A 26191-nucleotide genomic window follows, 5' to 3' on the forward strand; every position below is an offset into this window, starting at 1 on the left:
TACAGATAATAGTTAAGATTCCAACAATATGACCAAACATTTTAGTTCCCAAATATGAACTTGAGACATGTATTTATTTAACGTTTGTTTCCGGTTTTGTTCAAACATCTGCCACCATGTCGTCGGTTGGACAGTATTCCAAATGTATTTTCCCTATTATTAACAGTTGACATGATAAAGTGATACTTTATGTCAACATGCTTGAACCTTTGCTTTTTTTTACAGGGTTTTTCGCCAGCGACGTGGTTGTGAATTTTGAATTAAAATACGTCACTGTTTTATGTCCTAAATGTTAGTGTTAAAAATGATTACAGTGTTGATATAAGGACTTAAATATTTCATGATAAACGCAGAAAAAATATATTTTTGTTTGAAGATTCCACAGTTCCTGTCAAATAAAATTTCATCTTCCTGTGTGCATCAGTATCTTCCCAGCACTTCTCCCACTGAGATCACTCTGCAGACTGACACAAAAGACAATTTATTTTCCAGACTATCTCATTGATCTTCCCTTACTGCTGAAAATTCCATAACAATCTGGGGTCAGACGTGGGATAGCTGAAGATCCGCCGGTGAAATTCAGGGACGCTCGCGTGTGGCCACCCGGGTCCAATTCAGACAGCAGCAGCAACGAACTGCGTGATGCGAATCATCTCCTCAGTGGTGACAAATGAACGCTGACTCCAGTCGCCATCAAGTTGCCAACTCCTGACATACCAAAACCTTTGAGAGAAACTGGGCCGATTTGCGTTTCTTTCTGGTTCCTTTTATAGTTCAACTTCTAGTTCAGTTTTTCACCTTTTCACACTGCGTAATGGAGGCCAGTTGAGCAAGTGGAACAAGTGATTTTATTGATGATTGTGGAAGGCACTGATTGCATAAGCACAGTTTCTTCTCACGCCTTTTCCATTAGGTACGATTAAAAAGACAACTGAAAAGCATAATGTTAAAAAATGTTGTTCCAGGCAAAGGCAATTAATTTCATTTACATGTTCGATGTAAACACACACACAAAAAAACTCATCATCACTCAGACTTAATGGTTCTTCTGGCAGTGATCACATTGGCTTAATGTCAATAAAAAAGCTTTGCAAAATTCAAAACATCATATTTTATTCAAAATCACATTTACATCTTACCACAAAGAGACAGTTCCTTCAGTTTTTTGTCTTTTTTGTTAGCTTCAAGGATCGCTGCTAATCTCGCCATCACAATCGTGTGTCTCAGCATGCTGTTTAGTGGCGGATTTTTTTAGCACAAACGCTGCAACTGAATGGCTTTTCTCCAGTGTGTGTTCTTGGGTGGCTTCTTAAATACGACTTTTGAGAGAAACTCTTGCCACAAACTGAGCAGGAAAAACGGTTTTCACCAAGGTGTGTTCTTCTATGTTTTGTTAAAGCCCAGTTGTCAGAGAAGCATTTTCCACAAACAGAGCATGGAAGAGGTTTTTCTCCAGTGTGTGTTCTTGAGTGATTACTTTCGAGAGAAACATTTACCGCAAACCAAGCAGGAAAAAGGTTTTTCTCCACTGTGTGTTCTTCTATGTTTTGTTAAAGTTTATTTTTGAGAGAATCCTTTGCCACAAACTGAGCAGGCGAATGTTTTTTCTCCACTGTGTGTTCTTGTGTGACTTGTTAAATGTGATTTTCGAGAGAAGCTTTTGCAACAAACTGAGCAGGAAAAAGGTTTTTCTCCACTGTGTCTTCTTGTGTGACTTGTGAAATGTGCCTTTTGAGAGAAGCTTTTGCAACAAACTGAGCAGGAAAAAGGTTTTTCTCCACTGTGTGTTCTTGTGTGACTTGTTAAATGTGACTTTTGAGAGAAGCTTTTGCAACAAACTGAGCAGGAAAAAGGGTTTTCTCCACTGTGTGTTCTTGTGTGACATGTTAAATGTGACTTTCGAGAGAAGCTTTTGCAACAAACTGAGCAGGAAAAAGGTTTTTCTCCACTGTGTGTTCTTGTGTGACTTGTTAAATGTGACTTTCGAGAGAAGCATTTTCCACAAACTGAGCAGGAAAAGGATTTTTCTCCACTGTGTGTTCTTGCGTGGCTTGTTAAATGCGACTTTTGGGAGAAGCTTTTACCACAGACTGAGCAAGAAAAAGGTTTTTCTGCAGTGTGTGTTCTTGTATGTTCTTTTAATCGTGACTTCAGAGAAAAGCTTTTCCCACAAACTGAGCAAGAAAAGGGTTTTTCTCCACTATGTGTTGTTGTGTGTTTAGTTAAATTAGACTTTCCAGAGAAGCTTTTGCCACAAACTGAGCAGGAAAAAGGTTTTTCTCCAGTGTGTGTTCTTGTGTGTTCTGTTAAATTTCCCTTTTCAGAGAAGCATTTTCCACAAACTGAGCAGGAAAAAGGTTTTTCTCCACTGTGTGTTCTTGTGTGGATTGTTAAATTAGACTTTTGAGAGAAGCTTTTGCCACAAACTGAACAGGAAAAAGATTTTTCTCCACTGTGTGTTCTTGTGTGGCTTGTTAAATGCGACTTTCGGGAGAAGCTTTTACCACAGACTGAGCAAGAAAAAGGTTTTTCTGCAGTGTGTGTTCTTGTATGTTCTTTTAATCGTGACTTTAGAGAAAAGCTTTTCCCACAAACTGAGCAAGAAAAAGGTTTTTCTCCAGTGTGTGTTCTTGTGTGTTCTGTTAAATTTCCCTTTTCAGAGAACCATTTTCCACAAACCGAGCAAGAAAACGTTTTTTCTCCACTGTGTGTTCTTGTGTGTGGTTTTAAGGACAGCTTTGAAGTTAATGAGTCAGTGTGACATGCCCTTTCACCTTTGGCTTGCCCATCATCATCATCATCATCATCATCGTCATGAGCGTCTGATAATGTGTCCTCATTATGTGCTTGTGATGGCCCCCGGTGGTCTTCGTCACCTTCTGTTGTCACGTAATGACTTGAGCTGCTGCTTGTAGGCTCCGCCCCTCTGTTGTCCTCACTCTCATCCTTGTTTTCATCTTCAGTCTTTATAGGGACAACGTTCACTGGTGACTTGTTGATCTCCTCCTCCTCCTTTTTGATGCGAGTCCAGTCTGGCTCCTCTTTCACAGAACAGAGATCGTTTTCACTGACGTCTGCAGAACACAAAAAGACAAACAATAAGACCAATACGTACTTGATTTTTTAAAAAAAAGAATTAATGTTCTGTGTTTTATTCACTAAAATTTATCAACCGCCATTGAGGTTTCGTTGCAGTGTGCACATTTTTCAGAGTCAGGCAGAATTCCTTCCGTAAGGAATTGCTCGAACAAGATATAAAAAACAGAAAATGTAAAATGTTAAATAATCAGTTCAAATTTTATCCAAAAAAAAAAGAAAAAAATGGAGTTCACCCCCCACTATTGGTTATTCTTTGGTTTTTATTTTCTGCACTGATTTCATTTGGCATAAACAAATGTTCAGCAGACCTGCAAGTAAAAGGTGAAGGATTGTATTACGAATACTGGCATTATTTTAAACACATGCGGGACAGAATGTCGTTTATTAAAGTTAGCAGGTTCATATTTACTAAATATTTTAAACATGGATGAAACAAGAAGCATTTATCAAATGAAACTAGAAGCATGGGTCACAAGAATGACTGGGATTGTAGTCATGATGTTTACTGATTTCTTATATTATTCTCATATGCTAAATTTATAGTACTAAGTTGAAATGTGTGAACTTTATTGAAATTCTCAGTAGTGAGAACAAATTTGCACACATAGCATTTCCTTGAGCTGCCCTCACACTGACAGCACTTCATGGACAAAGACGACAAAGCACATTCTCCACATTGGCTGTAGAGATGCAAACATACCAAATTGGGCACTGGAGGACTCACACAGACGCTATCGCAAAAAACACATTCCGAAAGACATAACAATTGGAGATCGGAGCACACGCACATACACACTTACACATTCACACGCACCCCCACGTATACCTGCACACACATGCACACCAACAAGATTACAGAGGAATGCCAGCGACGGAGGGACTGCCGGCCGGAGAAGGCCAGCCTTGGCGTGCCAGTCTTGGGGACCAGACGGGAATCAACTATCCAGACGATGACTAACCTGGGAAGGACCTTCCCTTGGACGTGGACCCGTGCCGTGGGAGGGAGCGAGGACGACCGATTCGACCGATTCAACCTACATTACCCTTGACATAAAAAACTCCTATAAAAACTGAAGCTGGGATGAAAGATGGCGCGCATTTTTCGACTGTGCTCGCCCGAGTGCAGTTTTCTCGTGAGATGAAGAAAAAGCCGCCCAGATATCTGTCTTTGTACTATTTCCTGAACTCCAGAAATTGAAGAAAATAAATATCGGAACTCTAATCAGTTGTTGAGTCTTTATTTGACCCTTTTCTTCTTGAGTACAAAAAAACGAACACGCATTGGAGTAAGTTTGGCTTTTAAAGGTTGATTTACGAAACTACTTCTCATTTCCATGGTGACTGAACTCCAACATCATCTTTCCACAAAGAGTCAGTTCCTTCAGTTTTTTTGTCTTTTTTTAAGCTTCAAGGATCGCTGCTATTGTCACCAGCACAATTGTGTCTCTCAGCTTGCTGTTTAGTGGCGAATTTTTTAGCACAAACGCTGCAACTGAATGGCTTGTCTCCACTGTGTGTTCTTGTGTGGCTTGTTAAATTCGCCTTTTGAGAGAAACATTTTCCACAAACTAAGCATGAAAAAGATTTTTCACCACTGTGTGTTCTCATGTGCCTTACCAAATGAGACTTTTGAGAGAAACCTTTTCCGCAAACTGAACAGGAAAAGGGGTTTTCACCACTGTGTGTTCTTGTGTGGATTGTTAAACTTGAATTTTGAGAGAAGCTTTTTCCACAAATTGAGCAGGAAAAAGGTTTTTCTCCACTATGTATTCTTGTGTGACTTGTTAAATTTGCCTTTTGAGAGAAACTTTTGCCACAAACTGAGCAGGAAAAAGGTTTTTCACCACTGTGTGTTCTTGTGTGTTCTGTTAAATACGTCTTTTCCGAGAAGCATTTTCCACAAACTGAGCAGGAAAATGTTTTTTCTCCAGTGTGTGTTCTTGTGTGTCTTGTTAACGTTGCATTTTGAGAGCTTTTACCATGAACTGAGCAAGAAAAAGGGTTTTTACCACTGTGTGTTTTTTTGTGCCCTTTTAAACACAAAGTTAATGAGTCAGTGTGACGTGCCCTTTCACCTTTAGCTTGCCCATTATCATCATCATGATCACCATCATCATCATGATGAGCATCTGATAATGTGTCCTCATTATGTGCTTGTGATGGCCCCCAGTGGTCTTCATCACCTTCTGTTGTCACGTGATGACTTGAACTGCTACTTGGAGGCTCCGCCCCTCTCTTGTCCTCACTCTCATCCTTGTTTCCATCTTCACTCTTTGTAGGGACAACGTTCACTGGTGACTTGTTAATCTCCTCCTCCTCCTTCTTGATGTGAGTCAAGTTTGGCTCCTCTTTCACAGAACTGAGATTGTTTGCACTGACGTCTGGAGGACACAAAAAGACAAATTTGGTTTGGTCAAGTCAAACCTCATGCGGCGACTTTGTCTTATATTGTTTCTAGTACATTCCAACATTCCCCTTTTTAATTTTTTTTATAAAATTTCTGTTTCTAAATAAATTTGAAAACAAAATTACGTGTGAAGAATCAAAATCCCTACGCATAAATTAAGCAACAACACTTTCACTCTGACATATATGAATAAGGTGTATTTTAAAGTTATCCAATATGTATTAAAATTAGACTAAGATACACCATAATATTATTAGAGTTCACTGAATTATTTTGTAACTGCAATGATGCTTAACAGCCATAGGGTGTCAGTAATGAGTAACAAAGTAACACAAGACCTCCCTCTGATACATCATAATTGCCATTTGCATAAATTATCAAGAACTTTGAATTGCGGGGGAGATGCAAACCACCTGGGCCACAGGAACTTTATGACCAGGAACTAAATGTTCCTGGACTTGTTGGTGGAAAAGGGGGTTGTGACGTTCTCCCTTTTTAAGCCCATAGTAAGCCAAAGATGCAGATGCATTCCTTGCAGCATGCGCTTGTTCACTGATGAGATCCGTGCAACCCTGGATGGATGCATTAAATGAATTTTAAATGTTTGGATGAGGTGAAACTACGCACACGTGCACAAAACTGTGCAGGACCACCCGAGGTTCATTGGCCGAGCCAGTAAAAATTTCATAAATAAATAAGACCAATACATACTTGATTTTTTCAAAAACTTAATCCATTGTGTTATAGCCACTAAAATTCATCAACGCCATTGATCTTTTTGCCACAGTGTGCACAGTTTTTAGAGTCAGGTTCAATCATTCCATAAGGAATTGCTTGAACAAGATATGTCAGAGTTTTTGTCAAAAACGAGACAAGCCTTGATAAATGAATCACCCAGCCAAGATTGTCTTTGTCACTTGCGAGGAGCAGTCCGCCAAAGAGAAAAGCTTTCCCGCTCCTGTGCGGCGTTTTATTGAAGCACAGCAAAGCAAATTGTAAATGCAAACTCATAAAGAATGGAAAAACATGAACACTTTGACATTGTCATATGTCAAATGTTAAATAATCAGTTAACATTTTATACTGGAAAAAAACATGGAGTTTACCCCCCCACTAATGGTTTTTCTTTGGCATTTATTTCCTGCACTGATTTAATTTGGCATCAACAAATGTTCAGCAGACCGGCAAGTTAAAAGCAAAAAATAAAAATAAAACGGCAATAACCTTGAACGCATTTCCCCAAATAACGTAATGTTGTGATGCATATTTCGAACGATAGAAAGTCGTTCTTTACAAATCAAATGAGAGTAAAACGTGTACAAACCTGCTTTGTGTGGCACAACACGAGGCTGGTTGCAAACTTCGCCCAGCAGTTGAAGATGTTGGTCGTTCTCTTCTTTTATTCCACAAAGTTCCTCTTTGTACTTGGGTGTCGTTCTTGCACACATTTTCAAATGATAATTCCAAAAAATCCACACTTGATCTCTGCTTGGCGATGAGTCATGTGCCTCTTTTCGTTAGCGGCTAGCAAGCTAACAAGCCAAGCTAACTACGCCAAAAAGCATCAACGCGCGAAGATGAGGTTATCGGGACACAAAGACTTAATGAATTATGTCGACGTCCTTTAGATGAGCACTGGACATCCTGTAAAATAATTACAGTCAGTTCTACACTAAATCAGAAGAATTTAGCGGTGGACTGTTTTTGTTCCGGTGTGGACGGGTCGGTGGATGTGGTCGAGGTCCTTCGGAAGCTGCGCGCTTGCTAATGACGTCATGCTTCAGACACGTATTTTTCAAATATATTTCTTTGCCTCTGTTTCTGTTTTTACACCTTGCTGTTCTATTTTAATATATATTTTATATAATATTTGAATTCGGTTGATAAAAAATAAATAAAAAAAAGAAATTAACGCCACATTGGCGAGTCAGCTCTTACGTCACTTCCGCCTTTGCCCGGAGAATCCGCTGCTGCAACTGCAGTGGGAGTTTACGTTTCTCCAACCGAACTTGCAACAATGCTGTGGTTCACTCGTAGGCTTCGAAGTTAACTTTAAAAACTGCTAGCCCATAGGGCAAGTGCCACTAAAATTTGCCTTGCCCGAGTGGCCAAATTACTTGCCCAACTTGGGCAAGTGACAATTTTTTTTCTCCTTCCCAAAGATTAAATTACCTTGCCCTGAGTGACTTTTTGGATGACAAAGTGTGTGATTACAAATTGCATGAATTTTTTTTTCGGACAGTTCCTGCCTCGAAAGAATTACAACAGAATTACAATTACACAGTCTTGTTTTCATAGCATAAACAGAACACAGTCACTGACACTATGTCAGGTCACATCATGGAGCTAATGAATTAACAGCCAATAATCAAATATTACTCCCTTCCTTACTCGCAACTGAATTGTCTACTTAAAAATATGCGAGCTACTTTAGTCATGTCAGAATCCGAAATGTTCGGATTTGAACGAACTTGTCGCCACTTGTAAACATGCGCAGAAGGTAAGAAAACTTCCGACTGTCAATTTTCGGACGAAATATCGTAGATTTTTGTTGTGTTTTTCAAACTTCAAATGAAGATGCAACTCCAGTGAGTTCCAATACTGCGGGGCAGTGCGGCGCTATGCCGAATCAACACACCAAAAAGTCGTAACTGGCGACCGTTCAAAAATCTGAAATATATTCTTTCTTTTTTTAAACCACAATGGCCGAAGGAGGGAAAAGTGTGATTTTTTATTGCAGATACACTTGCAAGGACATTTTCAAGTCGGACCTTTCAAGAGAAGCTATATCGTCCAACACTCACTCAGTGGTGCGGGAGTGTGTTTCTGGATATTATTTGTCCAGCCGTGGTGTCATAAATGATGGTATTTTGATGGGGATTTATTCAAGTAGGACAAAGTAGGACTTCACTGAAGGCACAGGTGTGAAATGCACTGAAGTAACTTAAAAAGTAAAAGTAAAAAAAAAAAAAAATTACGACTGTTTAAGAATGTGCAAGAAAGAAAAATGTTGACAAATGTTGATAAATAATGATATTTTCCAGGAGGTATTTATTTCTTTGTTGTTTATTCATTCAATTCTATACTTATTTCAATATTTGAGTATTATTTTTCTTTCAATATGTAGTATATTTTGTCTTTGAAGTGTGGGTCCTTGCTGCCTTCCGGAGAGGCAGCCGAGCAAGGCTGGATTGGTGATGAAAAAGAACTGGTTCGAAAAAGATTTTATTCTCGTCACATGCTGATGTCAAAAGAAGTCTCCCCAAAAACGTGCAAGCCCCCTCTCAGACATTCCCTTCTTATAGGGAATGCCCAAATAGGACATGAATATCTAATTTTCCCTTGTTGCATATGCATTCCCATCCCGCTAATCTTCGGGATTTCCCTCCAAAAGTCCCCCAGAGGGAGAGCAGATGCGTCTAACCGTTGATACGACCAGTCTACTCGTGACCACCTTAAATTCCTCTCATACCCTGGAAGGTCACTGACCTGGCGAGAGAATTGCCCCCACCATAAACAATGCTCAGGCCTATTTTCTCTCAGGGCAGTATCTGGTTACATCGGAACTTCAGAACCAAGACTGGTCACTTCTGTGAGCTCCAGTCCCTTCATAGTTTCATAAAGAGAATTACTTCCTATATCTAAATTAGGCCATTTAAAAATACATGACTTTTTTTTAATTTATTTCAATGTATATTTAAGCTTGTTTATGTAATCATACAATATTTATTCAATTATTTTAATGTGGAATTATATCAATATTAATTTAAACCTTTTTATTTCAAACTTGAATATTTCTTAACATATCTGTTCTTTTGAATATGTGTGCAATTTAAATTATTCCATCCATCCAGCCATTTTCTGCCACTCATCCATGGTCGGGTTATTGAATTAATTTTTTTAGTATTTTTTATAATTCAATATTTATTTCAAGATCAGGACTCTTCTCAATGAGTTCAATATTTATAAAATGTTTCTATATTTCTTATTAATTGAATTAAGTCTGTGGTTGCCAATTTTAATATTTCCCTATTTCATTATATAACTAATCCAATGTATAAAAAATATAATAGAGCATGAAAAAAAATATTTGGTATATTTGACAAAATTATAGTTTTTCCGAAGTGAGATTCTGCTTCGCAACAAACCCAAAACACATGATAGAGCTCAACCTAGAAAGAGGTTTTAGCTAGTCAGAAATGTATTCAGAAAGCATAATATTAAATGTGAGTGAGGGGATATTTGAAGAGTTTGAGTTATGTTCAATGGACCATTCATACCCGAGCCACCCAAACACAGCAAGAAAACCAGCGCTGACTCCAGTCACCATCAAGTTGCCAACTCCTGACATTCCAAAACCTTTGAGAGAAACTGAGACTGCTTGCGTTTCTCTTTCTGGTTCTTTTTATAGTTCAACTTCTAGTTCTGTTTTTCACCTTTTCACACAGCGTAATGAAAGCCAGTTGAGCAAGTGGAACAAGTGATTTTATTGATGATTGTGGAAGGAACCGATTTCATAAGCACTGTTTCTTCTCACACCTTTTCCATTAAATACGATTAAAAAGACAACTGAAAAGCATAATGTTAAAAAATGTTTTTCTTGGCAAAGGAAATAAATTTCATTTTTAATGTTTGATAAAAAAAAAAAAAAAATCATCACTCAGACACATTGCTTCTTCGGTCACATTGGCTTAATGTCAATAAAAAAGCTTTGCAAAATTCAATATATCATATTTTATTCAAAATCAAAATTTACATCTTACCACAAAGAGTCAGTTGCTTCAGTTTTTTGTTGTCTTTTTTTTAAGCTTCAAGGATCGCTGCAAGTCTCACCAGCACAATCGTGTCTCTTAGCATTCCGTTTAGTGGAGAATTTTTTAGCACAAACGCTGCAACTGAATGGCTTGTCTCCAGTGTGTGTTCTTGTGTGGCGTCGTAAATACGACTTTTGAGAGAACCTCTTGGCACAAACTGAGCATGAAAAAGTTTTTTCTCCAGTGTGTAATCGTGTATGTGTTTTTAAATTTGTCTTAAAAGAAAAGCTTTTGCCACAAACTGAGCAAGAAAAAGGGTTTTCTCCACTGTGCGTTCTTGTGTGGATTGTTAAATCAAACTTTTGAGAGAAGCTTTTGCCACAAACTGAGCAGGAAAAAGGGTTTTCACCACTGTGTGTTCTTGTGTGCCTTACTAAATTAGTCTTTCGAGAGAAGCTTTTACCACAATCTGAGCAGGAAAATTGTTTTTCTCCACTGTGTATTCTTTTGTGGTATATTAAACCTGAATTTTGAGAGAAACTCTTGCCACAATCTGAGCAGGAAAAAGGTTTTTCTCCACTGTGTGTTCTTGCGTGGCTTGTTAACGTTGAGTTTTGAGAGAAGCTTTTACCACAAACTGAGCAGGAAAAATGTTTTTCTCCACTGTGCGTTCTTGTGTGCCTTACTAAATGAGACTTTCGAGAGACGCTTTTGCCACAAACTGAGCAAGAAAAAGGGTTTTCTCCAGTGTGTGTGTTTGTGTGGTTTGTTAAATGTGACTTTCGAGAGAAACTCTTGCCACAAACTGAGCAAGAAAAAGGTTTTTCTCCAGTGTGTGTCCTTGTGTGGTTTGTTAAATTTCCCTTTTGGGAGAAGCATTTTCCACAAACTGAGCATGAAAAAGGTTTATCTCCACTGTGTGTTCTTGTGTGCGGTTTTAAAGACAACTTTGAAGTTAATGAGTCAGTGTGACATGCCCTTTCACCTTTGGCTTGCCCATCATCATCATCATCATCATCATCATCATCATCATCGTGATGAGCGTCTGATGTGCCCTCATTTTGTGCTTGTGATGGCCCCCAGTGGTCTTCATCACCTTCTGTTGTCACGTGATGACTTGAACTGTTGCTTGGAGGCTCCGCCCCTCTCTTGTCCTCACTCTCATCCTTGTTTTCAACTTCGGTCTTTATAGGGACAACGTTCACTGGTGACTTGTTGATCTCCTCCTCCTCCTCCTCCTTTTTGATGTGAGTCAAGTCTGGCTCCTCTTTCACAGAACGGAGATCATTTTGTCTGACGTCTGCAGGACACAGAGAGACAAATTTGGTTTGGTCAAGTCAAACCTCATGTGGCAACTTTGTCTGATATTGTTTCTACCGTGCTACCTTGACTTGTGCCTGCCGCTTACAGAGCAATGTGTGCGACCCCGATTTGAACCGGACCATGGGGGCATTTCACAAAATTACGTCCTATGACGTAAACCTCCCTTTAGCAGCACAACTGTGATAAACGAGCATTTAAAAAGAAAGCACGTTGCGGCCGATGCCCTATTTCATTCCTGACATGGTCACAGACGTTTCTGGAAGCGAGCTGAAGTTAGCACACACAGGCTATTGTGTGCGTCTGATGGAACACCTGTTGTGGGACCCTAACATCTTGATGGGGGCCATCGCAACATAATGTCATTGATAAAATAGGAATTGTTCAAATGAAATATGTTTTCAAGTATTTCATTTTGCATTTATGGATAGTTTCATCGTGGGTACTTTTTGCTTTCATGATAATCTGGATACCTAAAAAAATTAAAGGGGCCCTGGCATCAGAGTCGCTATTTATTGCATGATTTACGTTTGGTTTTTTTTTTTTACCCAAAATGACATTTATTCTGCTAGTACATTCCGACATTACCCTTTTTATATTTATAAAATTTCTGTTTCTAAATAAATTTTAAAACAAATTTACGTTTGAAGAGTAAAAGTTCTTACACATCAGCATTAAGCAACAACACTTTCACTCTGACTTTCATGTTGACATATTTGAATAATGACTGTATATTTTAAAGTTAACCAATATGTATTCGAATTCAACTAAGATACACCATAATATTTTAAGAGGTCACAGAATTATTTTGTACCTGCAATGATGCATAACAGCCATAGGGTGTCAGTAATGAGTAACAAAGTAACACAACACCTCCCATTGTTATGTCATCAGTCATTTGCAAAAATTACCAGGAACTATGAGTTGCAGACGAGATGCAAACCACCTGGGCCACAGGAACTTTATGACCAGGAACTAAATGTTCCTGGACTTGTTGGTAGAAAAGGGGGTTGTGACGTTCTCCCTTTTTAAGCCCATAGTAAGCCAAAGATGCAGATGCATTTCTTGCAGCATGCGCTTGTTCACTGATCGAGATCCGTGCAACCCTGGATGGATGCATTCAATGTATTTTAATTGCTTGGATGGGGTGAAACTACGCACACGTGCACAGAACAGTGCAGAGCCACCGGAGGTTCCTTGACCGAGCCAGTAAAAATTTCATAAATAAGACCAACACGTACTTGATTTTTCAAAAAAAAAAACTGAGTTTTATCGACTAAAATTCATCAACCGCCATTGATCTTATTGCCGCAGTGTGCACAGTTTTTAGAGTCAGGTTGAATCATTCCATAAGGAATTGCTTGAACAAGATATGTCAGAGAAGTTATTGTAAAAAACGAGACAAGCCTGCACAAATGAATCACCCAGCCAAGATTGTCTTTGTCACTTGCGAGGAGCAGTCCGTCAAAGAGAAAAGCTATCCCACTCCTGTGCGGCGTTTTATTGAAGCACAGCAAAGCAATTTGAATATGCCAACTCATAAAGAATGGAAAAACATGAACACTTTGACTTCATCACACCCGTCCACACGCTTCCTGTTGTTCGAACGGTTTCAGCTTACAACACATGTTTGGGTCACACTTCTGTTAAATGCGAGCCAAACGGTTTACTGTCAAACACGGTTCAAGACGTGCATCTGTTTTTGTGGCTTCCTGCTAAACTGCCAGCATAGACAACTCTGTTACCACTGAACTCACGTTTTCCTGTTTAAGAGGTCCATGTTTTTGTGACCTTCTATTAACCCGTAAGCATAGTTTTGAAACATGATGACATGACAAACTTAATTTCTTTCACAACGTATAAAAACCGGAATATTTAAAATGTTAAATAATCAGTTCAAATTTTAAACTGGGAAAAAAAACACAGAGTTTACCCCCCCCTATTGGTTATTCTTTGGCATTTATTTTCTCCACTGATTTAATTTGCCATAAACAAATGTTCAGCAAACCGGCAAGTAAAAGGCAATAATTAAAAATAAAACGGCAATAACCTTGAACGCATTCCCCCAAACAACTTAATGTTGTGATGTTTATTTTTAACAATAGAAAGCCGTTCTTTACAAAGCAAATGAGAGTTAGACGTACAAACCTGCTTTGTGTAGCACAACACGAAGCTGCTTCCAACCTTCGCCCAGCAGTTGAAGATGTTGCTCGTTCTCTTCTTTTATTCCAGAAAGTTCCTCTTTGTACTTGGGTGTCGTTCTAGCACACATTTTCAAACGTCAATCTCAACAAATCCGCACTTGATCTCTGCTTGGCGATAATTCGTGTGCTTCTCTTTGTTCGACGAGACGAATGTAAGATGGCGTCGTTTTTTTCCTTCGAGAAAATGGCAGTCTGTTCGTCACGAAAGCGGAAGAACAGGACACACCCCCCTGTGATATGATTGGCTGCTGGCTTTGTGGAGCACTGTCACCAACTCACCGACAGATGTCACCATTTGCGATGCAAATCATTGTTATCTTCTTCTAAACATTGGGAAAACGTAAGATTTGAACCGTCTGCATATGAACAAACATTTTAGTTCTCAAATGTGAATTTGACAGATGTATTGAATTTTAATTTTTTTGCTGGTTTTGTTTTCACATCTGACACCATGTTGTTGGTTGGATAGTATTCCGAATGTATTTCCCTATTATTAACAGTTGACATGATAAAGTGATACTTTGTCAACATATTTGCACCTTTGCCTTTTTTCAGGGTTTTTCACCAGGTTGTGATGTGGTTGCGAATTTTAAATTAAAATATGTCACTCTTTTATGACCTAACTGTTATTGTGTTCGAAAATGATTTCGGTATTTATTTAAAGTACTTTAACATTTCATTATTCGTTTCAGTATTCATTAAACTACAATAATTCACTATTAATTTCAAGATTCATTGAACTCTTTTAGGAATAATTTAGGATTCAATGTTTAATCGTTACAGTATTTAATTTTTAAATTTTTGTTTCACCATTTTGTTCAATCTTAATCTTATGGAAAATTATTTTGCAAGCACCAACACAAGGTTTTTAAAGATAACGATGTCCTTTAATAGTCCCACAATGGGGAAATTTGCAGTGTTACGACGGTAAAGATATGGATCACACAGAGGCGGTGGTGCAATGTAGCCGTTAATGTATGACATTAGCAGCAGACATTCAGAAAAAGCAAACCTATGCGACTATACACAGTTTATACGTATATACACAATCCCCATGTATATATACACAGTTACATCCGACAACATATACAAGTGTAAGGAAACACTCCGAATGTCTGTCCATGTTCCAGAGGGGAAATTAATAAAATGCTGCAATGATAAAAAATGCTGCAATGATAAGACGACTGCTGTGAGGATCGCTTCCCAGCCGGGGCTGGGAAGCGGTGTGGGTGGACTCTTAAATTGCAGACAAGGGAAAATATGGTGGAAACAATATTTATTGTGGCCGGCAAAAAACAATTGGCAGGCGATAGGCAAGGAGAGTTGCTATCAGAGATAATAGTGGGTCTATACTTACAGACGTCGGGAGACGTGAACGAAAAACGCTGGGGGAACAATCTTCCCCCAGGAAAAGCAAAACGAGGAACAAAAGGAGGTTGCAACGCAAGAAAACCGAAAACGAGAATGTCCTTCCTCCAAAAGGTAAGGTTGAATCCAATCATCGAGAAACACAAAGCGAGCCGAAACGTAGCTGTAGAAATAAACAAAGAAACAACAAACACGATCAATACACGGAGCAAAGTTTGGCAAAGACTATAGCAAGGCACAAGGCGAGAGCAAGTAGGGCAATAATCCGACACGCAAGTGTGCGTGTCGGAGGCTTAAATAGTCCACAATTAAGTGATGATGGGTTGCAGCTGGGGAGTCTCGTGAACGCGTCCGCTCGCGGCCGCGTCGCCGAGCAACGCGCCGTCGACCACGCCCACTCGGCTGCAACACAAAGGCACGATCGTGACAACTGCAATGGTAAATGAAGGATTGTATTATGATTGCTGGCATTATTTTAAACACTTACAGGACAGAAGGTCAATTATTTAATTTAGCAGGTTCATATTTACTGAATATGTTAAACATTGATGAAACAAAACGCATTTATCAGATGAAAGTAGAAGTACTGTGCATAGATAGGATTGACTGGGATTGTAGTCATGATGTTTACTGTTTTATTATATTATTCTTGTTGTGTATTTAATCCTGCAAATAAGGATGCCACTACAGCGAGGTCCGATACTGTCGGCTTTATTGACATACGTTCAACCCCACACTGAACTGCGTAGCGCCCGCCCATTGTCCCAGCTCAGGCCAATGGACCATACCACAACATAAAGGGGGTGTCTGGGTTAAACCATCACCACCCGGTACATACACACAGATCACACCACAATTCTTATATGCTAAATTTATAGTACTCAGTTTAAATGTGTGAACTTTATTGAAATTCTCAGATTTGAGAACAAATTTGCGCACATAGCATTTCCATGAGCTGCCCTCACATTCACAGCACTTCATGGACAAATACGACAAAGTACATTCTCCACATTGGCTGTAGGGATGCAAACATACCAAATTGGCCACTGGAGGTGTCACATAGACGCTATCGCAAAAAACACATTCCGAAAGACATAACAATTGGAGATCGGAGCACACGCACATACACACTTACACATTCACACGCACCCCCACGTATACCTGCACACACATGCACACCGACAAGATTACAGGGGAATGCCAGCGAGGAGAGCGACGGAGAGACTGCCCGCCGGAGAAGGCCAGCCTTGGCGTGCCAGTCTTGGGGACCAGACGGGAATCAACTATCCAGACTAACCTGGGGAGGACCTTCCCTTGGACGTTGACCCGTGCCGTGGGAGGGAGCGAGGACGACCGATTCAACCGATTCAACCTACATTACTCTTGACATAAAAAACTCCTCTAAAAACTGAAGCTGGGCTGAAAGATGGTGCACATTTTTTTACTGTGCTCGCCCGAGTGCAGTTTCTCGTGAGATTAAGAAAAAGCCACCCAGATATCTGTCTTTGTACTATTTCCTGAACTCCAGAAATGGAAGAAACTAAATATCGGAACTCTAATCAGTTGTTGAGTCTTTATTTGACCCTTTTCTTCTTGAGTACAAAAACCGAACACGCATTGGCGTACGTTTGGCTTTTAAAAGTTGATTTACTAAATACTTCTCATTTCCACGGTGACTCAACTCCAACAATACTAAAGCTGTTGCTTTATGTTATTCATATAGAATTTTTGTTTAAAATCCCCCTAGCTCTTCTTTTTGTCTTTTCTATATTATGTACGTATTAATAACTGTTTGTTAATGTTAATAAAGTTTTTGGCAAAAAACGTATTAGTAAATATTTATTATGTCACTGATGGTGTAGTGGTACACTCGCCTGAGTTGTGTGCAGGCAACGTGGGTTCAGTTCCCACTCAGTGACGGTGTCTATGTCTGCCCTGTGACTGGCTGGCGACCAGTTCAGGATAAGCACAGGATAAGCGGTGAGGACAATGACATGACATGACAAGTATTTATCATCTCATCATTATTTGCACAACAGAGTACTGAGCTTCGAGATCCTCACGATAATAGTTCTCGAAACTATATTTCTTATCAATGTAGGTTAGTTCAGGGATATTTTATTGACAATCTAATCTCAATATACAAAGACAGAAAAAAATGGTGGTGGGGGGCGCGAATCTTTTTCTTCTGGGTAGGGGCGGGCGTGAAATAATTGAGAAGCACTGCTAGTATATGCAGACATTTTATTCATAGAATCTTGCAGCCCAATTGAACCACAGCATTGTTGCAAGTTCGGTAGGAGAAACTTGAACGTCCCACTGCTGTTCCAGCAGCGGCTTCTCGGGGCATAGGCGGAAGTGACGTCAGAGCTGACTCGCTTTTGTGGCGTTATTTTAATTATTTTGTTACATTTTTTTTATCAACCGAATTAAAATATTACATAGAATATATATTAAAAGAGAACAGCCAGGTGTAAAAACAAACACAGAGGCAAAGAAATATATTTGAAAAATACGTTCTTAAAGCATGACGTCATTAGCAAGCGCGCAGCTACCGATGGACCTCGACCAGGTCCACACCGGAACAAAAACACCCACCGCTAAATTCTTCTGATTTTGTGTGGAACTGACTGTAATTTTCTCAAATGATGTCCAGTGCTACTCTAAAGGACTACGACATAATTCATTAAGTCTTTGTGTCCCGATAACCTCATCTTCGCGCGTTGATGCTTTTCGGCCTAGTTAGCTTAGCTTGCTAGCTAGCTAGCCGCTAACGAAAAGAGGCACATGACTCATCGCCAAGCAGAGATCAAGTGCGGATTTTTTGGAATTATCATTTGAATATGTGTGAAAGAACGACACACAAGTACAAAGAGGAACTTTGTGGAATAAAAGAAGAGAACGAGCAACATCATCAACTGCTGGACGAAGTTTGCAACCAGCCTCGTGTTGTGCTACACAAAGCAGGTTTGTACACGTTTTACTCTCATTTGCTTTGTAAAGAACGACTTTCTATCGTTAAAAATATGCATCACAACATTAAGTTGTTTGGGGAAATCGTTCAAGATTATTGCCGTTTGCCTTTTACTTGCCGATTTGCTGAACATTTGTTGATGCCAAATTGCAGAAAATAAATGCCAAAGAATAACCAATAGTGGGGGGTGAACTCCATGTTTTTCCCAGTATAAAATTTGAACTGATTATTTAACATTTTACATTTTCTGGTTTTTATATCTTGTTCAAGCGATTCCTTACGGAAAGAATTCTGCTTGAATCTAAAATATATGCACACTGCGGCGAAAACATTAATGGCGGTTGATCAATTTTAGTGGATAAAACACAAAATATTATGTATCTTTTTTTTAAAAATCAAGTACGTATTGGTCTTATTTATTTATTTATTAACTTTGTGCTGGCTTCGTCGGGTGTAAGTCAAGTTTTGTGCATGTGCGCATAGTTTCACCCCATCCAAACATTTAAAATACATTGAATGCATCCATCCAGGGTTGCACGGATCTCATCAGTGAACAAGCGCATGCTGCAAGGAATGCATCTGCATCTTTGGCTTACTATAGGCTTAAAAAGGGAAAACGTCACAACCCCCTTTCTACCAACAAGTCCAGAAACATTTAGTTCCTGGTAATAAAGTTCCTCTAGCCCAGGTGGTTTGCATCTCGACTGCAACTCATAGTTCTTGATAATGTATGCAAAAGACAATGATGACGTAACGGTGGGAGGTGTTGTGTTACTTTGTTACTCATTACTGACACCCTCTGGCTGTTATACATCATTGCGGTTACAAAATAATTCAGTGAACTCATAATCAGTGAACTCATAATATTTTGGTGTATCTTAGTCGAATTTTAATACATATTGGATGACTTTAAAATATACAGTCATTATTCAAATATGTCAACATAAAAGTTAGAGTGAAAGTGTTGTTGCTTAATTTATTTGTAGGGGTTTTGACTCTTCGAACGTTAATTTTGTTTTAAAGTTTATTTAGAAACAGAAATTTTCTAAAAACGTAAAAAGGGGAATGTTGGAACGTACTAGCGGGCTAAATGTCATTTTGGGCAAAAAAAAAAAAAAAAACTTAAATCATGCAATAAATAGCGACTATGATTCCAGGGCCCCTTTAATTCTTTTAGGGATCCAGATTATCATGAAAGCAAAAAGTACCCACGATGAAACTATCTATAAATGCAAAATGAAATACTTGAAAACATATTTCGCTTGAACGATTCCTATTTTATCAATGACATTATGTTGCGATGGCCCCCAGTGGCCCCCATTAATAAGTTAGGGTCCCACAACAGGTGTTCCATCAGACGCACACAATAGCCTGTGTGTGCTAACTTCGCTTAGCTTCCAGAAACGTCTGTGACTATGTCAGGAATTAAATCTGGCATCAGCTGCAACGTGCTTCCTTTTTAAATGCTCTTTTATCACAGTTGTGCTGCTAAAGCAGGGATGTCCAAACTTTTTGCAAAGGGGGCCGGATTTGATGTTGTAAAATGTGGGAGGGCCGACCTCGGCTGACATTAACTACATAAAGAACAATATATTCAAACACATTTTAGCAAGTGATTCTGTGTTTCACATTTGCTTTTTTATTTTCATTTAAACCATCAAACATGTATTTTGGTTCATTTGAAACATGAACATCACATGCAATTGAATATTTGTTTAACTTTTTTTCTTAAACGGAAGTAATTATAGTCTTGAGTGCAAATAATATTTGAATATGAATTATATCATCATGGGAGTTCAATGTTCACAGAATTTTTGAATAACAGAAATGATTATCCACAAGTGCCAGGACTAATTTGATATATATGACATATCATCAAATATAAATGTTGAATGAACATTTTATTCTGGAATGAAAACCGACAACTTGTCTAAATTTGTGACTGAACAAAACAAAATTAAGTCAGTTATTTAAATGACAAATGACTTGCCTGGATTTATGTGACGGGTGATACTGAGATCTGGACTGCAGCACAAAGGCCAGGTCTGGCTCAAAGATGCGCGAGGTGAGAGTCTGTGAGCCGTGTCCTCACGCGACTCTGATTTAAGTTCATAACCGAGAATGTCTTTTCACACAAATACGTCGACCCAAACAAGCTCAGCATTTTCCTAGCAAACTCTCGAATCTCTCGAAACCTGCCTTTATCCATCTGTCGGTAAAAGTTGTGGAGAGAAAGTTGCCGGTGTCGACTGCGGCTCTCGGCGTCACACTGCAGCTCAATGAGCTCCAGCTGGGCTGGAACATTGTCTGTGTCCACGGAGAAAGGTGATGAAAAAAGAGAGATATCCTCCTCAATAGCTGCAAAATCCCGAAAGCGTCGTGTGAACTCTTCAGCCAAAGACTTCATATCTAATGCGTACTTTGTTTGCGCACTGATATTGCTCTCAGTCAACTTTCCTTTTTTTGTTTATTGTCGCCATTTTAGAAATTGGGGGTCAAGGTCACCCGGGGTGATGTCGCAGAGTGGGTAAATTAGGAACAGCAATTAAGAAGAGAGCAAACTAAGCACTGTATATGTGCGGGCCAGAATGTATTAATTTTATTACAGAGGCTGCGGGCCAGATGAAGTTTGACCCCGGGCCGCATTTGGCCCCCGGGCCGGACTTTGGACATGGCTGTGCTAAAGGGAGGTTTACATCGTAGGACGTAATTTTGTGAAATGCCCTCATGGTCCGGTCCAAATTGGGGTCGCACGCATTGCTCCGTGTGCGGCAGGCACAAGTCAAGGTAGCACGGTAGAAACAATATCAGACAAAGTCGCCGCCTGAGGTTTGACTTGGCCAAACCAAATTTGTCTTTTTGTGTCCTGCAGACGTCAGTGAAAACGATCTCCTTTCTGTGAAAGAGGAGCCAGACTTGACTCACATCAAAAAGGAGGAGGAGGAGATCAACAAGTCACCAGTGAACGTTGTCCCTATAAAGACTGAAGATGTAAACAAGGATGAGAGTGAGGACAACAGAGGGGCGGAGCCTCCAAGCAGCAGCTCAAGTCATCACGTGACAACAGAAGATGACGAAGACCACTGGGGGCCATCACAAGCACATAATGAGGACACATTATCAGACGCTCATGACGATGATGACGATGGGCAAGCTAAAGGTGAAAGGGCATGTCACACTGACTCATTCACTTCAAAGCTGTCTTTAAAACCGCACACAAGAACACACAGTGGAGAAAAACCATTTTCTTGCTCGGTTTGTGTTAGGATATGTCACCAATTTTGTGTATTCATAATCATGTTTCATACACTATTTGTATCACTAATAACTGTATACACACAGACACTCATTTAGCACACATGAGCACAGCTTGAACACACACACACATTCGGTTTCAAGTTTCTGAATCTTCGAGCTGAAGTTTTAAACTGACTGTTGTGATTGGTTGTTTCCTGCCTGCCTGCTAGAATTCCAGAAGACAGCCCCCCTCTTTGTCTCTTTATGTCCGGAGGAGAGTCAGAGGAGGGGGTCAGATGAAGGGAGTGTGGGAGGCCGAACAGGCCTGTTCGGCCTCCGGCTCTCTCTCTCTCACCAACTCGCAAATTGGAAAATAAAACTTTGCTTGATTGACTTTGGACATTCAGCCATCATTATTTAAATAATTCCCGGTGTAAAAAAGGCGTCAGGGCCGTTTTATACCTGACAGTTTGTGGCAAAAGCTTCTCTCGAAAGTCAAATTTAAAAACACATACACGATTACACACTGGAGAAAAACCTTTTTCATGCTCAGTTTGTGGCAAAAGCTTCTCTCGAAAGTCTCATTTAGTAAGGCACACAAGAATGCACAGTGGAGAAAAACCTTTTTCCTGCTCAGTTTGTGGCAAAAGCTTCTCTCGAAAGTCTCATTTAGTAAGGCACACAAGAATGCACAGTGGAGAAAAACCTTTTTCCTGCTCAGTTTGTGGCAAGAGTTTCTCTCAAATGCCAAATTTAACAAGCCACACAAGAACACACAGTGGTGAAAAACCTTTTTCTTGCTCGGTTTGTGGAAAAAGCTTCTCTCAAAACTCAACGTTAACAAGCCACACAACAACACACAGTGGTGAAAAATCTTTTTCCTGCTCAGTTTGTGGAAAATGCTTCTCGAAAAAGACATATTTAACAGAACACACAAGAACACACAGTGGTGAAAAACGTTTTTCCCGCTCAGTTTGTGGCAAAAGCTTTAATGTAAAGTCAATTTTAACAGATCACACAAGAACACACACTGGAGAAAAACCTTTTTCCTGCTCAGTTTGTGGGAAAAGCTTCTCTCAAAAGAGACATTTAACAAGCCACGCAAGAACACACAGTGGAGAAAAACCCTTTTCCTGCTCAGTTTGTGCCAAGAGGTTCTCTCGAAAGTCGCATTTACGAAGCCACACAAGAACGCACAGTGGAGACAAGCCATTCAGTTGCAGCGTTTGTTCTAAAAAATTCTTCACTAAACAGGGAGCTGAGAGACACAATTGTGCTGGCGAGAATTGCAGCGATCCTTGAAGCTTAAAAAAAAAAAAAAAAAATGAAAGAACCGACTCTTTGTGGTAAGATGTAAATGTGATTTTGAATAAAATATGATGTATTGAATTTTCAAAGCTTTTTTATTGACTGTTAGAATAATATTAAGAGGTTATTATACATTTGCCGTGATGCAGCTTATTTTAATATGTAGTGCATATAACATGTTGCAGTTTAATAGAGTGAACTATGCTGAGTGTTTGCAGTGTGAGGGGTGATACAGGGAGACACCTCTACTGCAGAGAGGTGTCTGCAATTGGCGGGGCGGTGGCACTTCTCCAGAAGTGAGGATGAAGTAAACAACATCGTGAGGAGCCCTGATAAGTTGGCATCGAAGTCTGAAGCAAGCAACATCGTGCGTCCTGATAAAAGATGTTGACGTCAAAGTCATGGCGGCACGCTCATGATAAACCGGACTAAACCAGCTTTTGAGAAGACGAACTGTACCACCCTTGAGTGTAATCTGATTTCTTGAAGTGTAATCTGATTCCCCGATGTTATAAAAGGGAATGTGTGAAAAGCATCGAGGAACAGGGGGGAGATAAAGTTGTCAAATAAACTTTGTTAACCTTTCTGTCTCCACAAGAGCTGTTTGTCCTCTCCTTTTAGCTTACGAACACTATATGTCAAATTGGCGAACCTGACATTGACACAAGGCCAATGTTATCAGTGCATTGTGTCTGAGTGATGATGATTTGTTTTGGTGTTTACATCAAACATGTAAATAAAATTAATTGCCTTTGCCTGGAATAACATTTTTTAACATTATGCTTTTCAGTTGTCTTTTTAATCGTACCTAATGGAAAAAGTGTGAGAAGAAACGGTGCTTCTGAAATCGTTGCCTTCCACTATCATCAATATAATCACTTGTTCCACTTGCTCAACTGGCCTTCATTACGCTGTGTGAAAAGGTGAAAAACTGAACTAGAAGTTGAACTATAAAAAGAACCAGAGAGAGAAACGCAAGCAGTCTCGGTTTCTCTTTCTAGGTTGAGCTCTATCAAGTGTTTGGGGTTTGTTGCTAAGCAGAATCTCACTTCGGAAAAACTATAATTTTGTCAAATATTCAAAATACTTTTTTCATGCTATATTATATTTTTTATACTTTGGATTGCTTATATAATGAAATCGGGAAATATTGAAATGTAAAATTAGCAACGACATACAGACTTAATGCAATTAATAAGAAATATAGAAACATTTTATAAATATTGAACACATTGAGAAGAGTTAATCTTAAAATAAATATTGAAATATAAAAAATACTTAGGTATTAAATTAATTCAATAACCCGACCCCGGATGAGCGGCAGAAAATGCCTGGAGGGATGGAATAATTTAAATTGCATACATATTCAAATGAACAGTGTGAAATAAAAAGGTTTAAATTAATATTGATATAATTTCACATATTAAAATAATTGAATAAATATTGTAGTATTACATAAGCAAGCTTAAATATACATTGAAATAAATAAAAAAAAAGTTGTGTATTTTTAAATGGCCTAATTTAGAAATGGGAAGTAATTCTCTTAATGAAACTATGAAGGGACTGGAGCTCACAGAAGTGACCAGTCTTGGTTCTGAAGTTCCGATGTAACCAGATACTGCCCTGAGAGAAAATAGGCCTGAGCATTGTTTATGGTGGGGGCAATTCTCTCGCCAGCTCAGTGACCTTCCAGGGTATGGAAGTAATAATAATATTCCCTTTATTAGTCCCACAATGGGGAAATTCGAGATTCGAACCCAGGCCTCCTGGGGAGACTGGGTCCTGAACGCGGCGCCTTTGACCACTCGGCCATCCTGGCAGCCAAGGTGGTCACGTGTAGACTGGTCGTATCAAAGGGGAGACGCACCTGCTCTCCCTCTGGGGGACTTTTGGAGGGAAATCCCGAAGACTAGCGTGATGGGAATGCATATGCAACAAGGGAAAATTAGATATTCATGTCCTATTTGGGCATTCCCTATAAGAAAGGAATGTCTGAGAGGGGGCTCACACGTTTTTGGGGAGACTTCTTTTGACATCAGCATGTGACGAGAATAAAATCTTTCTTCTTTCTTTTGTTCTTTTCCATCACCAATCCAGCCTTGCTCGGCTGCCTCTCCGGAAGGCAGCAAGGACCCACACTTCAAAGACAAAATATACGACATATTGAAAGAAAAATAATACTCAAATATTGAAATAAGTATAGAATTGAATGAATCAACAACAAAGAAATAAATACCTCCTGGAAAATATCATTATTTGCAACATTTGTCAACATTTTTCTTTCTTGCACATTCTTAAACAATCGTAATTTTATTTTACTTTTTAAGTTACTTCAGTGCATTTCACACCTGTGCCTTCAAAGAAGTCCTACTTCGTCCTACTTGAATGAATCCCCATTAAAATACCATCATTTATGACACCACGGCTGGATAAATAATTTGGAGAAACACACTTACGCACCACTGAGTGAGTGTTGGACGATATAGCTTCTCTTGAAAGGTCAGACTAGAAAATGTCCTTGCAAGTGTATCTGCAATAAAAATCACACTTTTCCCTCCTTCGGCCATTGTGGTTTAAAAAAAGCAAGAATATATTTCAGATTTTCGAACGGTCGCCAGTTACGACTTTTGGGTGTGTTGATTCGGCATAGCGCCGCCCCCTCACGAGTGAGTATCCAATCACAAAACGCGTTCATCACCCTCAGCATAAGGTCAGCGAGAAGGCTCACTGTAACCAACTTGTGATCTGATTGGCTGTCGCAACCGTCTGACAAATATGAAAGCTCATTGACTTTGACAGAAGAGATGCTCGCACAATTGCATCTTAAGGCCTCGGAACGCATAATGCGTGCTCCTGCTAGACGAGCGAGCGGAATTCCGATTGGATTCAAAACTCTCACCTAAAAATACAACGCTCAGCTATAATATGACATCAATGCGACGATTACGATTTTTTTTTTTTTTTATTGATTATGTTCGGCCAACAGAGAAGGCATTGAAGGCCCACCACTGCGTTACTTAATAGCCTAAATTAAACTTTACTTCCATGAATAGAGTTAAAGTTATGCTTTATTGTAGGATTTATGTAATTAATAGCCTTTGATGGACTTTAGTGTACTTAATGTAAACGGGTAACGCTGAAAAAACAAAACAGACAGCAATTCAAGTTTAAACCCATATACGTGAAATGCGCTTTAGAAATAAAGTATATTTTTGCACACATTACACCGACATTGAGTTACTTCAGATCGACGCTGACCTCAATGATGAAGAGAGCCAATCAAAAATCGCAACCCAAAACACAAGCACACAGGAAAAAGTGACAAACAAGAAAGCTGGCAATGTGAAGAGTTTGAAACAGGTTTGTATTTCCATACGTTGTAATTTATGGACGGGAATAATTCTTCATTTCTACTTCTAACATAGCGCAACTGTTGGTCTGGTGAATGTATAATCTTGCGTTGAGCCGCCACTACAATGAGTTACGATTCTAATGCAGTGGGCCTCAACATAGTTTATGT

At 39.3% G+C, this 26191-nt stretch overlaps 3 protein-coding genes across 3 annotated transcripts; 1 reads left to right on the forward strand and 2 right to left on the reverse strand.

Annotated features, from left to right (window-relative positions):
- Nucleotides 1–4405: 4405 nt before the first annotated feature.
- On the reverse strand, nt 4406–9784 carry LOC148341740 (uncharacterized). The gene is made up of 3 exons (XM_088287938.1): nt 9778–9784; nt 5455–5480; nt 4406–5370 (listed from the first exon to the last, which is right to left on the reverse strand). The coding sequence occupies exons 1-3, from the start codon at nt 9782–9784 to the stop codon at nt 4507–4509; spliced, it is 897 nt and encodes a 298-aa protein (XP_088144064.1). The 3' UTR covers nt 4406–4506.
- Nucleotides 9785–10269: 485 nt separating this feature from the next.
- On the reverse strand, nt 10270–11147 carry LOC148341741 (uncharacterized; the record flags this gene model as incomplete). The annotated part of the gene is made up of 1 exon (XM_088287939.1): nt 10270–11147. A coding segment is annotated over one exon (831 nt), but the record flags the coding sequence as incomplete, so codon positions are not given.
- A 6611-nt stretch (nt 11148–17758) lies between these two features.
- LOC148341742 (uncharacterized) lies at nt 17759–23567 on the forward strand. The gene is made up of 3 exons (XM_088287379.1): nt 17759–18119; nt 20999–21286; nt 22618–23567. The coding sequence occupies exons 1-3, from the start codon at nt 17996–17998 to the stop codon at nt 22623–22625; spliced, it is 420 nt and encodes a 139-aa protein (XP_088143505.1). The 5' UTR covers nt 17759–17995; the 3' UTR covers nt 22626–23567.
- The last annotated feature ends 2624 nt before the right edge of the window (nt 23568–26191 follow it).

Source organism: Idiotropiscis lumnitzeri, chromosome 2 (genome assembly GCF_059441095.1).
Source record: "Idiotropiscis lumnitzeri isolate Australia: NSW breed Sydney's pygmy pipehorse chromosome 2, RoL_Ilum_1.0, whole genome shotgun sequence".
Taxonomy (NCBI): domain Eukaryota; kingdom Metazoa; phylum Chordata; class Actinopteri; order Syngnathiformes; family Syngnathidae; genus Idiotropiscis; species Idiotropiscis lumnitzeri.

Coding starts and splice junctions, on each gene's coding strand:
- LOC148341740 (XM_088287938.1), bottom strand. Junction 5,371..5,454: donor GTGCAAACAATCTCAGTTCT/GTGAAAGAGGAG, acceptor GTCCCTACAAAG/AGTGAAGATGGAAACAAGGA.
- LOC148341742 (XM_088287379.1), top strand. CDS start 17,996: ATGTGTGAAAGAACGACACACAAGTACAAAGAGGAACTTTGTGGAATA. Junction 18,120..20,998: donor TGTTGTGCTACACAAAGCAG/GTTTGTACACGT, acceptor TGTGTCCTGCAG/ACGTCAGTGAAAACGATCTC.